We start from the raw sequence: 13,200 nt of genomic DNA, 5'->3' as shown, positions 1-13,200 counted from the left end.
TATAAAGAGCTATGTACTAGGTCTTCCTCCTTCCTGCAGTTCCCAACTGGAACATTTGTCAACATATGCCTGAGAACTCAACCAAACCACACACTCTGTACTGTGCTAATGTGTGATGCTTGCACATGTGTTTTCTGTATTTGCTGTTCAAGTATTAGGTAAGTATTCAATTTCACCTGTTCACTCAGCAGGCATATTTGCCATTTGTCAATGCATGTATACTATGCATGATGCAAGTTCACTATTGCTTAACCCGCTTTGCATTTTAGGCAGATCTTATTGCACCAAAAATGCACCGGGAACAAAACAAATGTGAGTGGTCATGTAACGACCCTTCCACCTTAGTGCATGCTTTTTGAAAACAACTACTCTTCACGACATTACTCACTTCTCCCCATTATATTTTCTCTATGAATGAGATCCCACATTGCAAATGAAAACCTCTTCACAACTGCAACAGAAGGTGTTAAAGAGGACATCAAAGAATTTCAGCTTGTATGTCAGGTCGCCCGGGCTGAACTTCGGAACCTCCCTAGATTTATGATCACTGCTGCAATGTCAGCTACTCCCCTATGATGTTCATCGTATTGTAGTCTTCCTGTCACCAACTAGGACAGTCTAAAAACTTGTTCTGTCCCAACAGTCTGTAGTGTGCACTGCGCCAGGTCACAAATGTGACCTCGAAATTTTTCCAGCACTTCTCTTGCCATCCCTCAGTCACTGAATGAGGGACATCGTTTGTTTCAAGCTTTAAGCCCTACACGGCACTGAGGCCTATCGCTATCACTTAGAACCCAGATGGTGGTTTTTTGCTTGGGGTTGCATTGCTGGGTGATTGGAGCTAGATAAAAAGGCTAGCGTTGAAACCGACAGCTAAGAAGACCATGGAACTATGTTTTGAGGTAATGCCAGACAGGCCGTGGGCTCTTGCAGCAAATGATGAGAGAGGAGGTGAATGAAGTAGAGGGAAAAAAGGTGTGCTGCATTAACTACTGCCACCTCATCTACATCCCTGTCCCAATATGTTTAGGAGCGATAACTGTATGATTATGTGTAAATGAAGTACTCTCGTCGCTTGTAGGGTTTTCGCTAGGCTTTCGGATCTTTTAATCAGGAACATGTTTTCTGTTCACCACAAATTCGTGTTACCAGCCCCCCCCCATTTTATGATAAAATATCTTTCGAGGTCCGTAGTGGCATGCTCCAAACGATAGCCCGACCTGTGCTAAGTACCTCGAAAAACAGTGTTGGTGTAACATGTAGTGCTCCTACGTCCATTCTTGCATATTTTATTGCTCACTTGTACATGCTCATGCCCGGCACTTGCAATATGTGCTCTAGCAACTTATGTACATTGCAACTCTTAATTTGTGTCCGTTCTTTACTTTTTATTGATTCCACTAGCTTCAGAGTTGGTGTTGTAAGTGGATGAATTTGAACATGCATGTTTATTAAACTGACTGTACAAATTTATTTTAGGCGGTCGATGACAAGCTTCTCAAGGGAGATGTTGCCATTATTTTCTGCAAAAACTGGAGAAGAGTCATTTACAGTCTACCCGTGGCTACTTACAGTAATGAATTAGTCACTTCACTGTGCTCAATCAGCAGATAATATTGGTTTATTTGCTCGTTCCAATGTTTCTTGGTTTTTCCTGGGCCCAATTCGGACCAAGGCGCCAGGCGGGCTAAGAACTTATTTAAACTGCTATGTTTAGCGCATTCTCGCGTGATTTGCGAACTCTCAGCTAAAATCTCAAGTTAAAAAAACGCCCATTTTGTGCCCCCCTCGAATTCTGAACCTAGCATGCAGCAACATTACCAATGTACTTACCAGTTGTAAGGATTCATTCAGAAACCTCACTTTCTGTGAAAAAACATTTGACCTTTTGGGTCTCTCCAGAAGTCAGAAATCACGTCATACCACTGCAGTCATACACCCACAGACATTGCTTACCATCTTTGCACTCAGACAAGTCCATGTGGTCAGCAGTTCAAGGTTGAGTGGGGCTTGCTGTCCTTAGTATCAGGGTCACTTCATGAGCAACAGTGCGAGCTTGACAACATGCCCTGTATGATGGAGTCATCTGTCATTTCTTTGGTAGCAATGACGCAAGAGTTGACGCAGACGAATACTTCCATAGTGACACCACCAGGAACAATTTTGTCACGTTCTTCCCAGGCACCTCCGTACTTCAAAACCTGCCTGGCTATTTCTCGCAATTCTAGAGCATGGGCAGTGAGCAAAGCTTCTTCATTGGCCTCTCCAGTAATCTATTAATCAGGCATACTCTCAGTTGCAGCCACACTGTTCTTAAACCTTACGGTTTCAAAGAAGTTGAATCTGCCAGGTCTTCTGTGGCCGGTCGCAGAGAACTCAAGGCATAGCATTGCAGAATAGATGTGATCGCTGCTTTCACTAGCAGAAGAGATGACAACCTCTAGTGTACTTTCTTCTGGACTATCATTGATTGATTGTAGGGTTTAATGCACCGACGCAGCGCAGGCGAGGAGGCGCGCCGTAGTGGAGGGCTCTGGATAAATTTTTACCACCTGGGGATCTTTAACGAGCGCCAAAATCTCGAACACAGGCGTTTTCGCTTCTCGCCACCATCAGAAAAGCAGCCACCGTGGCCGGGAATCAGAACCGCATCCTCATGCTCAGCACTACAACACCTTAGCCACTGAGCCACCGCGGCTGGTTTTTTTACTATCAACTTTCTCATGTTGAACTTTATTTTTGCAATGCGTTTCATTGTGGTGAGCAGTGGCGAGCTTTAGCTGCAGCTGCATGCAGGCAGTGTCAAGCTGCTGCTGCTCACCATGCCGCATAACCAGCGCACACGCAACGTCTTTCCGTGTGCAGAAAGCACTTTGATTTATATTTTTACCATTTTTGTGAACCATGTGCAAAATATATGTACTCAACTAGACTATCTTTGTAGCTGCAATGTTAAAAAAAGCAGCTGCCTTCTTTCCAGCACTTAGAACACAGAGACAGGTTTAGGCCACAGCAAAGCGTACGGGAAAGAGTGCATGCCACTTCGCCGTCCTCTTTTGGCGAACACGTAATAGGGCCCTTTGCTCATCTGCTGGAATGGGTGGAGAAACTTGCACCAAAGGAGGTCCATTTGCATGAGTTACCGAAATCGATTCTGGTGTCAGGGCTTTCCTGTTGGCCATCATTTTCACAGAAAAATTTCCTTCTAGGTAAAACTTCTTGAATTTTCGAACGAATTTTTTTAACACTTTAACACCCCATTGTAATGAGTATGTTCATTACTAAGGGGAAAAAATTTGTAATTTGGATGACTGCCATAAGGAATCCATTTCCTAGGCAAACATACATTAACACACATCCCAGTGTGCAATTTCTGTGCCAGTGTGCAAACTTCACTATCTTGTTGGAAGTGGACAATGATCTATTGTGACCCGCTGCGGTGCCTCAGTGGCTGAGGCGTTGCGCTGCTGAGCCCGAGGTCGCAGGTTCGATTCCAGGCCGCGGCGGCCGCTTTTCTGAAAAGAAAAAACGCCCGTGTGTACGAGATTTTGGCACATGTTAAAGATCCCCAGGTGGTCAAAATTACTACAGCATGCCTCATCGCCTTCATTGTGTTCGTGCGTTCAACCCTGCAATCAAACAATCAATCAATGATCTATTCTGAACTTACTGAACTTGCTTTCGAGGCAATGATTTTCTGACATGCCCTGGACTGGCTATTCTGCGACTACGCAGCCTTGTGACGTTATGGGACGATAATCCTTCCTGACACTGCAAGCAAACAGCCTTTCACCACTGCAATATTCTTAATAAACTGTGGCAGACATGGAATTTTTCCCAGAGCATTATATCATGTATACAGAGAAAAACTTGGTTGCAAACACTGGGAAAATGCCAACAAGGATTTTATTTTGCTAACAGTTTTGACAGTGTAAGTGCCTTCAGAGATTTTGTGAGTACAGTTGAACACGGAGATATTGAATTATTGTCTATATATAACAGTCCGGACATCTCCTTGGAAATCCCACACAAAAGTATCGCGCTCTTGTACACGCGTATCGAGCTCCCCATCTGAAGCACATTCAATATATCAAATGCTGCACTGCAAGTTCACCTGCAGGTGCACTTCTCCTGACAGGGTTTCTGGCATTTGTATTTGTTCTCAGTTTTGGCTCGATTTCTGGCATTTTTTTTCTGCGTGCTTGTGCATTTATTAGTGGTGGATCAAGCAGGGAGGTATGTAGTGTGGTGCGTGTTTTGTCTGCGGCCCGTGTTTTGGAGCCAAGGTTACGAAAAAAACGGAATTTGGCTTTAACGACGAAAGCGGACATCATTCGATGGGTGCAGGCCTGCAAAACGATGTCGGCTGCCTTTCTCGCAGCATTTTTGAGCGCAATACTGACGTATCAAACCTGATGTAAAAGCGAAGGCAGCGCTGTCACGGCCTGACCTTTCCACTGCGTGTCATGTGCAAAGTGGCGTTCCGCTGCTCCAGATGGGAGGTGTTCTGATACCGAAGACAACGGTGCCGAGTGCCTCGAGAGTAAATTTGGAGTGCTGTCAGCATTCCCATGCATCAATCTGAATGACACAAGGGCACACAATTTTGTAACTGCTGATGAGAATGTGCAGGCTATGGCAGACATCACCGATGCCGAAGAAGCGGACCCTACTAGCGGCCCTCACAACAATCCCAATCACCAACTGCTGCTGAGCTTGCATCAGTGTTCAGATTCACAACTGTGGTGTGGCACAGTGTACAACATCAGATTTTCTCATATGGACGGTAACAGTAAGCTTGAAGACAATCTGTTGAACTTTACGACGGAGAAGAAGCAAGTGAATCTCACAGACTGTTTTTATGTTAAAGTGCAGTGATCGTTACACTGTGGTTCAAATTTTCTGTGCTGTGAGGAACAAATTGATAAGCTACTGCTAATCGTGACTTTGAAAATCTCTCACAGATGTCCGGAGTTATCAGATAAGCTTCAGATAGGCATATTTTATATTTCGAATTATCGACGATCCCGTTGGAGTTCAATATATCCCTGTTCAACTGTACATGGTTGTAGTTCTATTATACAAACTTAAGTGGCCTGTGAGGGAAGCTCTTTCCGTCACCCTCAAAAATGGGCTGCACAGAGGAGGCAAAAATTAAAACACTCACGTGCGCACAAGACACAAAACAGGAACACTTTGTAACCATGTAACAGTAGCACTGGGGTCGAATGCAGGAAGGGAGGAAAATGCAGGAAGATACCAAAAACGGAAAGAGAAGTGAATCCGGCAACAAAATATGGAAGCGAAACCCACCACTTGTGGGTTCCGTGGGTGCACAACGGTATCTGCGAGGATCACCACAGGACACTGCTTCTTAAGGATATATCCCTTACTGGTAAATGGGCACCAATCCTTCTTTTTATGGTGTTTTGTGATGTCTATCCATGCATCTACCCCATGTCAGCAGCCACTTCACATCAGTTAGCAAAGTCCCTCATAGGTGCATTTCCATTTATTTACACTCATATATATGAATAAACACAAAATGCACTATCCAAGAAAATCTGCTGGCATCACAAAACTATGGCATTTCACCATTGTGCAATAAACCATGCATACTTTTATAACAAAGCTTTTTTTATAACTGTTGCTGATATAAGCTTCTTCATCAAACTGAAAAGTTTCGGCGTTACTCAGATGGCTCGTCAAGTAGGCCTGGCTTCCCACACACTAGGGCTTGCTGCTTGAGTGCAGTTTTTCATGGTTAACTAGGTACCTTCTTTGAGTAAAGCTCTTATGACACATGCTACACACATATGACCTCTCACAAGAGTGTGATCGTTCATGCATACCCAGGTGGCCTATTTTAGAAAAGCTCTGCTGACAGATGCTACACATATAGGGCCTCACACTAGAGTGTATCCTTTCATGCTTAACCAAGTCGTTTTTCTGAGTAAAGCTTTTCTGACAGATGCTACACATGAGGCTTCTCACCAGAGTGTGACCTTTCATGCTTAACCAAGTAGTCTTTCCGAGTAAAGCTTTTCTGACAGATGCTACACACATGAGGCTTCTCACCAGAATGTAATTTTCCGTGTCTAACCATGGCTCTTTTATGTTTGAAGCTCTGTGGACAAAAGCCACACACATAGGGCCTCTCGGGATTGTGCAATCTTTCATGCAATCTCAGGTGGCCTTTTTTAGAAAATCTCTGCTGACAGATGCTACACACATAGGGCCTCGAAGCAGAGTGAGACCTTTCATGCTTAACCAAGTCGTCTTTCTGAGTAAAGCTTTTCTGACAGATGCTACACACATGAGGCATCTCACCAGAGTGTGACCTTTCATGCTTAACCAAGTCGTTTTTCAGAGTAAATTTTTTCTGACAGATGCTACACACATGAGGCTTCTCACCAGAGTGTAATTTTTCATGTCTAACCATGGCTCTTTTATGTTTGAAGCTCTGTGGACAAAAGCTACACGCATAGGGCCTCTCGGGATTGTGCAATCTTTCATGTTCAAGCAAGTGGGAATTTCGATTAAAACTTAGCTGACAAATTCTGCATGCATATGGCCTCTTGCCAGAGTGCACTCGTAAGTGAGCAACCAGGCGGCTTCTAAAATCAAAGGTTTTGTGACAGATGGTACACACACAGGGCCTCTTGCCAGAGTGCAGTCTTTCGTGAGTAATCAGGTTCGATTTTTGAGTAAAGCGCTTTTGACAGACGCTACACACATATGGCCTCTCACCAGAGTGAAGTCTTTCGTGAGTAATCAGAGTCGTTTTTTTAGTAAAGCGCTTTTGACAGACACTACACACATATGGCCTCTCACCAGAGTGCAGTCTTTCATGAATAACAAGGTGCTCTCGTCTAGTATAGCTCTTCAGACAGATGTTGCATGTGTGGGGCCTCTTGCAGGTGTGCACTCTCATATGGTTCTTCAGGCAGCGTTTATCACCGAAGGCTTTCTTGCAAACAGTGCAGATACAGAGCTTTTTCCTGCCACACCCTTTCAGATGCGTGGTCCGGTGGTTGCATTGTTGACGGGACAGGCAAGAAGAAAGCTCTCCACTGAAAGAGCTCCTAAGCGGGCAAAACAAGACACAAGAGTAAGCAAAATTTTACAGCAATAACACAAGACACAAGTGGAATGCAGATAGTTCAACTTGGAGCAGTTTTTCTGCCAGTATTCCATTTTCTCAAGCCCACAACCACAGTGCATACAGCACAGGGGTGAAAGGGGGCAAAAAATGTTCGCTAAAGCTTCTAAGATTTCCATTCCAAATTTCCTGACTGACCGACTGACTGATCTGAATGGCAATTCAGATATTTCGGTTTATTATCAAAAGCTCAAGAGTGCTACTTTGTATTCAAGGAATAAAAATATTCACCTATGTCGGGAATGCTAAAGATGTAGGGTCGCACCGTGACAAGAAGTCAGCTGCAGCAAACTTTCAGTGGCCAGGGGACAAAAAGGGCATGCAAAAATTCTCCAGTGTGACAAGGTACTATCAGCGGTTTGTTGTGAACTTTGCACATATTTGCAATTCCGAGTTTGTGCCCTCTCCGGTGGCACACACAAGCATCTTACATACAAATCTGGTTGCTTCTCTCTCTCTCCATGGTAGGCTGCTTGTGAGAACCATTTCAGGCTTAAACTTTTCAAGGTAATGTTATATTCTCCTCACAAGGGCTATTGGGCAAAAAATGGCAATTAGTGGTGAGCGTGACCACGGACGGCGCTGCGAAGTGACACTGGCATAGGGAATCTCACATTTGTTTTCTGCTTCACCTGAGCTCGCTCTTCCTTCTGTTTCACCATGCTCGGTTTACGTCAGATGCTAGTCTGCTCGAGATTTTGCGTGTGCCGAACTTTTTATCATGATAACTGACTTAAAATTGCATACACTAGCTCAAGGCAAGAGTTAAAAAATATTTTGAATACCGTTGCAAAAGAAACTTTGCCGGTGTCACCCCATTCCTTGTAAAGCCGGTCCTGAGTCGGAGCCATGTGTCAGCTTCTGTATTAGGCAATCTTTCGAACGAACAGGTCATCGAGCTGCTAGTAACCGACAACAATGAAAATACAAGACCAAAACAAATTGCAGGCCTTCGGGGCTGTTGGCTTTGGCTGAGGGCATTACGATTTCCCGTAATCATATGTAAGCCAAAACAGTTTTCGCAACCGTGCCGAACGATCGAAATTTTGTATTACATCACTTTACGTTGTCATGGCATGAAAGTATGCCAACATGCACTATAGCTGCAAAAACTGCAGGTTGATTTTCAAATAACCCAATTCGTCTATAGGCACGTGCTGGTTTTATATCAGGCTTCCAACCAGTATGGAGGTTTATTGGGAAAAACGAGTCACGTCTACGGTAAAGATACAGTAACACTATGTTTCTTTGAACGCAGAGGGATATTTCGGTACATTTAGCACAGCCATATTTCCCCAAAAAGCAGATATGAGTTACAGGAAAACTGCACTTAAGATGAGGCGGAGGAGGAGAAAACTTTCACAGTAAAATCGAGCTCGGCCAGGTTCTGAGTTCAAGACAAGAGAGTAAGAGTAATTTTTTTTCAATTTATAGAATGCCATCCCGAGTATACCAGCATTTGTTCTTTACACCTGGAAGGGTTGGAAAACAACAGGAGTGAGTGGACCACGGTCCATGGGTTTGGGAGCACTCCTGGTAGCAGGCCAAAGTGCCTTTTGTAGCAGTTTTGGAGCAGCTAGAATGCCATTTGGAGCAGATGTAACACCATTTCACAGCATTATGGTGCCTCCCTAATCACCCTACAGGCTGCTGTGCAAGTCTCCTGCCAAGTACCTTTTATCTGTCTACTATCTCGGTCGTTCTACCAAGCACTAGAACTAACTCTGAACAAAGAACGCAGTTCTTGTAACCTCACGCACTAAGTCGAAAGAGATCAGATAGGAGGCCTTGCTTCGTATCAAGCAAACTGCAGTGTTTATGCGAAACCACGGCGCGCCATTCGATAAAAAAGGTGATTGCTTGCATTTTTCTATTGAACAGTGGTTTTAGTGCATGCGAAGCTGAACATAGCTTTGTCTTCCCCCGTCACAGTGTTGAGAGAGTCGACGAACTTAAGCTGCAGACTATGTAACTACAGCGTGTTTGAAGGCACGATTAATGTTGGACCAATTGGAACATCCTCCAATAAGCAAAGCTAACCCCAAAGTTGAATTAAATTTAAGTTTATTTGTTCTTTTCTGATTACAGAAAAAACGGAGGGAAGGCAAAAGTTGACCAGCCTCAGTTTACGCAGGGAGTTCATTTCAAGTTTCAAATTCATTTGTTTCAAGTTGACAGGCGAAAATGAGTAATTACCTCAAAGCAAAAGCGCACCGAATTAACAAGCAAGGAAAAAACGTCCAAGACCCTGTTTGTTCAATACATCAGCAATGGAGGTTGCAAGCAGCTAAGCTAGGAATGCCAAAAATGGGCGACTAAATTGATGTTCACCTCCAATAAACTACAACCTTTCATGCAGATTTATTCTATCTGTTAGCGATGATGCACAGAAACATTTTACTTTTGGACTTTTTCCATTCATTGTGGCGCAGCGGCCAACACCGGCAAACACAACAGTGCAAATGCGACACTCAGAAATCCAAACACAAGGCGTGTAGTGCCTGCGGCCTTACAGCTAAGCCAAAGCCAAGTTCGATAGCCGCTCATAGCCTTGATGAAACCGAAATACGATGCTTCAGCCAAGTGTCCGGGCTCTGGTCATCATGGTGGGCGCGAGATGGCGCAGGTAAACAAGTTTGGCGCTCAATGGCACCAGCGGCGCAGCTGTTCCACCCCTCCAACAATGAGCAGCTTGGAAATATTTATCAGTTTCGATTCTTGCAATATATGCACGTATACTGTTTATTGCGTTCGTTGGCGAGTATATCAAGCCTTCAACATTGTAATCATGTCAATTGTTCTGGTTGAAAGTCAGTTCATTATGATAACCTTGGTTACAATAGAAAATCGGAGCATAAAACCGACGGCGAGAACTCTGGAGAACGTTGTCTGGGGTGCAATCACGGTGGTGTAGCACAAACCTTCTCATTGTATTTGCATGCGAATAAACAATGCACGCTGCGGATATGCACGTTCTTGCACGCAGCAACAACGAAATCCAATTTGTGAAGGAAATGTATGCCATACAGTCTGAAGAAAATATCCACACGATCTTTGTGAGCCTCCCAAACATCCCCAAACCTACTAATAAGATGTTCTTGACGGTGCAGAAAAATTAATGCTTTGTGTACAGAAAAAAAAACATTTATCAGATACAATTCAACAACAAAAAAATAGAAGACAGCTGCTTTATTTCCTGTTGTGTGATGCACCTGTAGGGGCCCCCTGCTTGGTACGTAGCAGTAGACTGTTGAATCTTCTCAAGAGCATCTTAAAAATACTCTAGGGAAGCTTACAAATTTGAAATATCTATCAAGGAGCTCTGAGCGCTAAACCTGACCAATAAGCCAGAAAGTACAAGTTACACATAATTTTCTGACAGATGCTGCGAAGAAAGTTGTTCCCTCTCTCCTCGTGTGTTCAAGCTTGAAATTATTCAGGTGTGTTGGAATTACGAAAAAATAACTGAATTACTAGAAATACGCTTTTTAATGCACTAAAACATCAAAGCACGCGATTTCTAGCACAGGCACTGCTGCCCCTCACAAGTGGAGTGTAGCAGACGACAGTGTCACGAGCCCTTAGCCGACGCCAGAGTCAGGAGGCGCTGCTAGAACATCTCATCGCCAATATCGAAAGATTTGTACAACCCCTCTGCGTGGTGGTCATGGTTAAATACAGGAGCGCAGGCATACAATCTTACCAGTTTCTTGAAATTCAAGAACCTGTCATGGGGAGTAATGTATACAACAAAAATGTGAAATGAAAATATATGGTGGTGAGCGTGCCGCCTGGTTTAGTTTTTACAGTGGAGCTGTTAAGCTTTTAATTCTGCCGTGGAGCGTTACCAGAAAACTATCATTGGCGAAGTAAAGAGAATGACAATTTAGGCCAAAAAAATGTGAGCGAAAGTGACAAGAAGGCAAGAAGCCCCTGAGAAGCTATTGGGAGTGCGCACCTAAAAAAGATTTAGTTAGGGAGGTCCAAGAAATCAAACCCAAGATCTTTACACCGCGAAAATGGCAACCTAACCAAAGGCTCAAGGGGTACAGCAGCTGCAGAGAACAATAACATGTGCAGCTAACAGGAAATAAAAAAAGTGTTGGCACACAGTGCTCAATGCCTATAAGGAAAAAAGGCCAGATACGAATTTGCGCAAGTATTAGAGTTGAATGGGTTATTCTGAAGCGGAAAAAAATGAATGAACCTGACAATAAATTTAGGCACCCATAGTGTGCAAAAACCATTCCATCTCACATTCCCATGCTGCCTCATTACGAGACAGGAAGGAAAATGCACACATGGGTTTGGAGGTTGGAAATAAATAATAAAAGAACAAGTAAAGCGATAACAACTGCCAAATTAACGACCACTACCACGTCAAACAAAAAGAGACGAACCAGGAGAAAAACCCTTCCCGTGGTGGGAATCTAACCTGGGTCCTTTGCGTAATGAAACTGGCTTCTATACGATTGCGTTCGTGGCATGACCTCTTACGTGTTCACACCAGTTGACGTGCATTTGTGCCTCAAGTAATGCACACAGATGCCGAATTCGCAAAGCCGGTTGCCGCGGGTTCTAGCACATGCCAATGCGGTTCACTTTGAGAGAAACATGAAAGCCCACTGACAAAATAATCCGGCCTGGCAGTCATACAGAACTTTCAGTAGCAACTTCAAGTGCAGAGGTGTGCTGTCTGACACAAAAATGTAGAACAGGGTGAATTACACAAAAACAGACAAGATGAGGTGAAAACTATCAACTGTTTATTATCATGTGAAGGGGGCCGTTATATATGACGGATATAAAAAACACACACGAAAAAATAACAATAAAACGCAACATGACATGATATCTATTCCTCACTTAGGAAACCTATTTCACGTGTCGAAAGCCGGATCAAAGGGGGCGCTAACGCAATCTCCCTCCACTCCTGACAACATCGCATATGCTTCGTAGATTTCGCGGGTAACCTAGTCTTTGGAGTGTAACAAGATGGTTGCCCCCTCAAAATCAGGCGAACAACTCTTATCGCAACTCTTAACATGCGCGGCCAAATTTCCATTTACCGCCAGTTGCGCACAAGCATTGTGATGTTCTCGTAATCTGTCGTTGAGACAGCGGCCTGATTGCCCCACGTGAGACGATAAAAAAACATCTTTCCCATTTATATACCACGCATAGCCAGCTAAGTCATTCTTCTGTTTAATGCTTTGTATGCATTGTTCTCCCAGTATGTGTCGAAGTTAACAAGAAAGTATAGCCACGTAAAACACGTGAATTTGGGTGAACATGCCATTGGTCCCGAGTGCATGACACGAGCAGTGGGAAGCATGACAAGAGTTCTACAAGTGTGTTTAGTCTCAAACAGGCATTTCAAACCTTTATAAGAAAATACTGCAAATCAGACTAGCAATCGTGGTCCAAGCAGCACAGTCACTGTGGCACTGCTACATAGACAATCCCAGACTGACGTTTGACAGCTCTTAAGCGAATATTTCAAAATGCTTTCATTTGGAAGTAGCTGGCTCAGAAGCGGTGCACCACAAACAGGATCAAAAAAGCTGTATAGGCCTTCTGCGTGAAATTCTCCCCAAATGTAAGGAGACTATTCAGGGTGGTAATGAAGTGTCATCCACTGAGTTGGCTCAGAAATCTTAAGAAGTCCTCCGGCTAGATGGAGCCAATCATACCTGTCAATTCTCGCTAGCATTCGACTGTAGCCAAAGTGTCCAGTGGGTGGTCAACTTGGTATGCTTGGATGATCACATCGCGTAATTATCTGTCAAGACCAGAAGATCAGACCGGCTGTTTCCATTGAAGCTCTTTTAACAGCAGAGCTGTTTAGGCCAACACAGATCTGTCTGTAGTACACAGAAAACCCTGAAACCCCAAGAAAAAGTGTAGTTAAGGAGGTCCCGGGAATTGAACCTGAGATTTTTACACAGTGAAACCGGCAACCTAACCACTGGGCTATGCCAAAGGCCCGATTGGTGCGGTTTAGCACCGGTGGGAAACAATAACATGTGCAGCCAACT

At 43.9% G+C, this 13,200-nt stretch overlaps 1 protein-coding gene across 2 annotated transcripts in view; it reads right to left on the bottom strand.

The window, feature by feature from the left end:
- Positions 1 to 1,770: 1,770 nt before the first annotated feature.
- The window catches only part of LOC144159197 (uncharacterized), a 29,561-nt gene continuing 18,131 nt past the window's right edge, over positions 1,771 to 13,200 (bottom strand). The window contains exons 5-6 of one of the 2 annotated variants that reach the window (XM_077690531.1): positions 6,835 to 7,085; positions 1,771 to 2,069 (exon numbers count right to left, since the gene is read on the bottom strand). In XM_077690531.1, coding sequence (XP_077546657.1) covers positions 2,032 to 2,069; positions 6,835 to 7,085 — 289 coding nt within the window. In that variant the 3' untranslated portion in view covers positions 1,771 to 2,031. The other variant, XM_077690530.1, reaches the window with a different exon arrangement.

Source organism: Haemaphysalis longicornis, unplaced genomic scaffold (assembly GCF_048455015.1).
Source record: "Haemaphysalis longicornis isolate Haplotype H1 unplaced genomic scaffold, Haemaphysalis longicornis Haplotype H1 scaffold_10, whole genome shotgun sequence".
Classification (NCBI taxonomy): domain Eukaryota; kingdom Metazoa; phylum Arthropoda; class Arachnida; order Ixodida; family Ixodidae; genus Haemaphysalis; species Haemaphysalis longicornis.
This window is presented reverse-complemented; position numbering and strand designations above follow the sequence as displayed.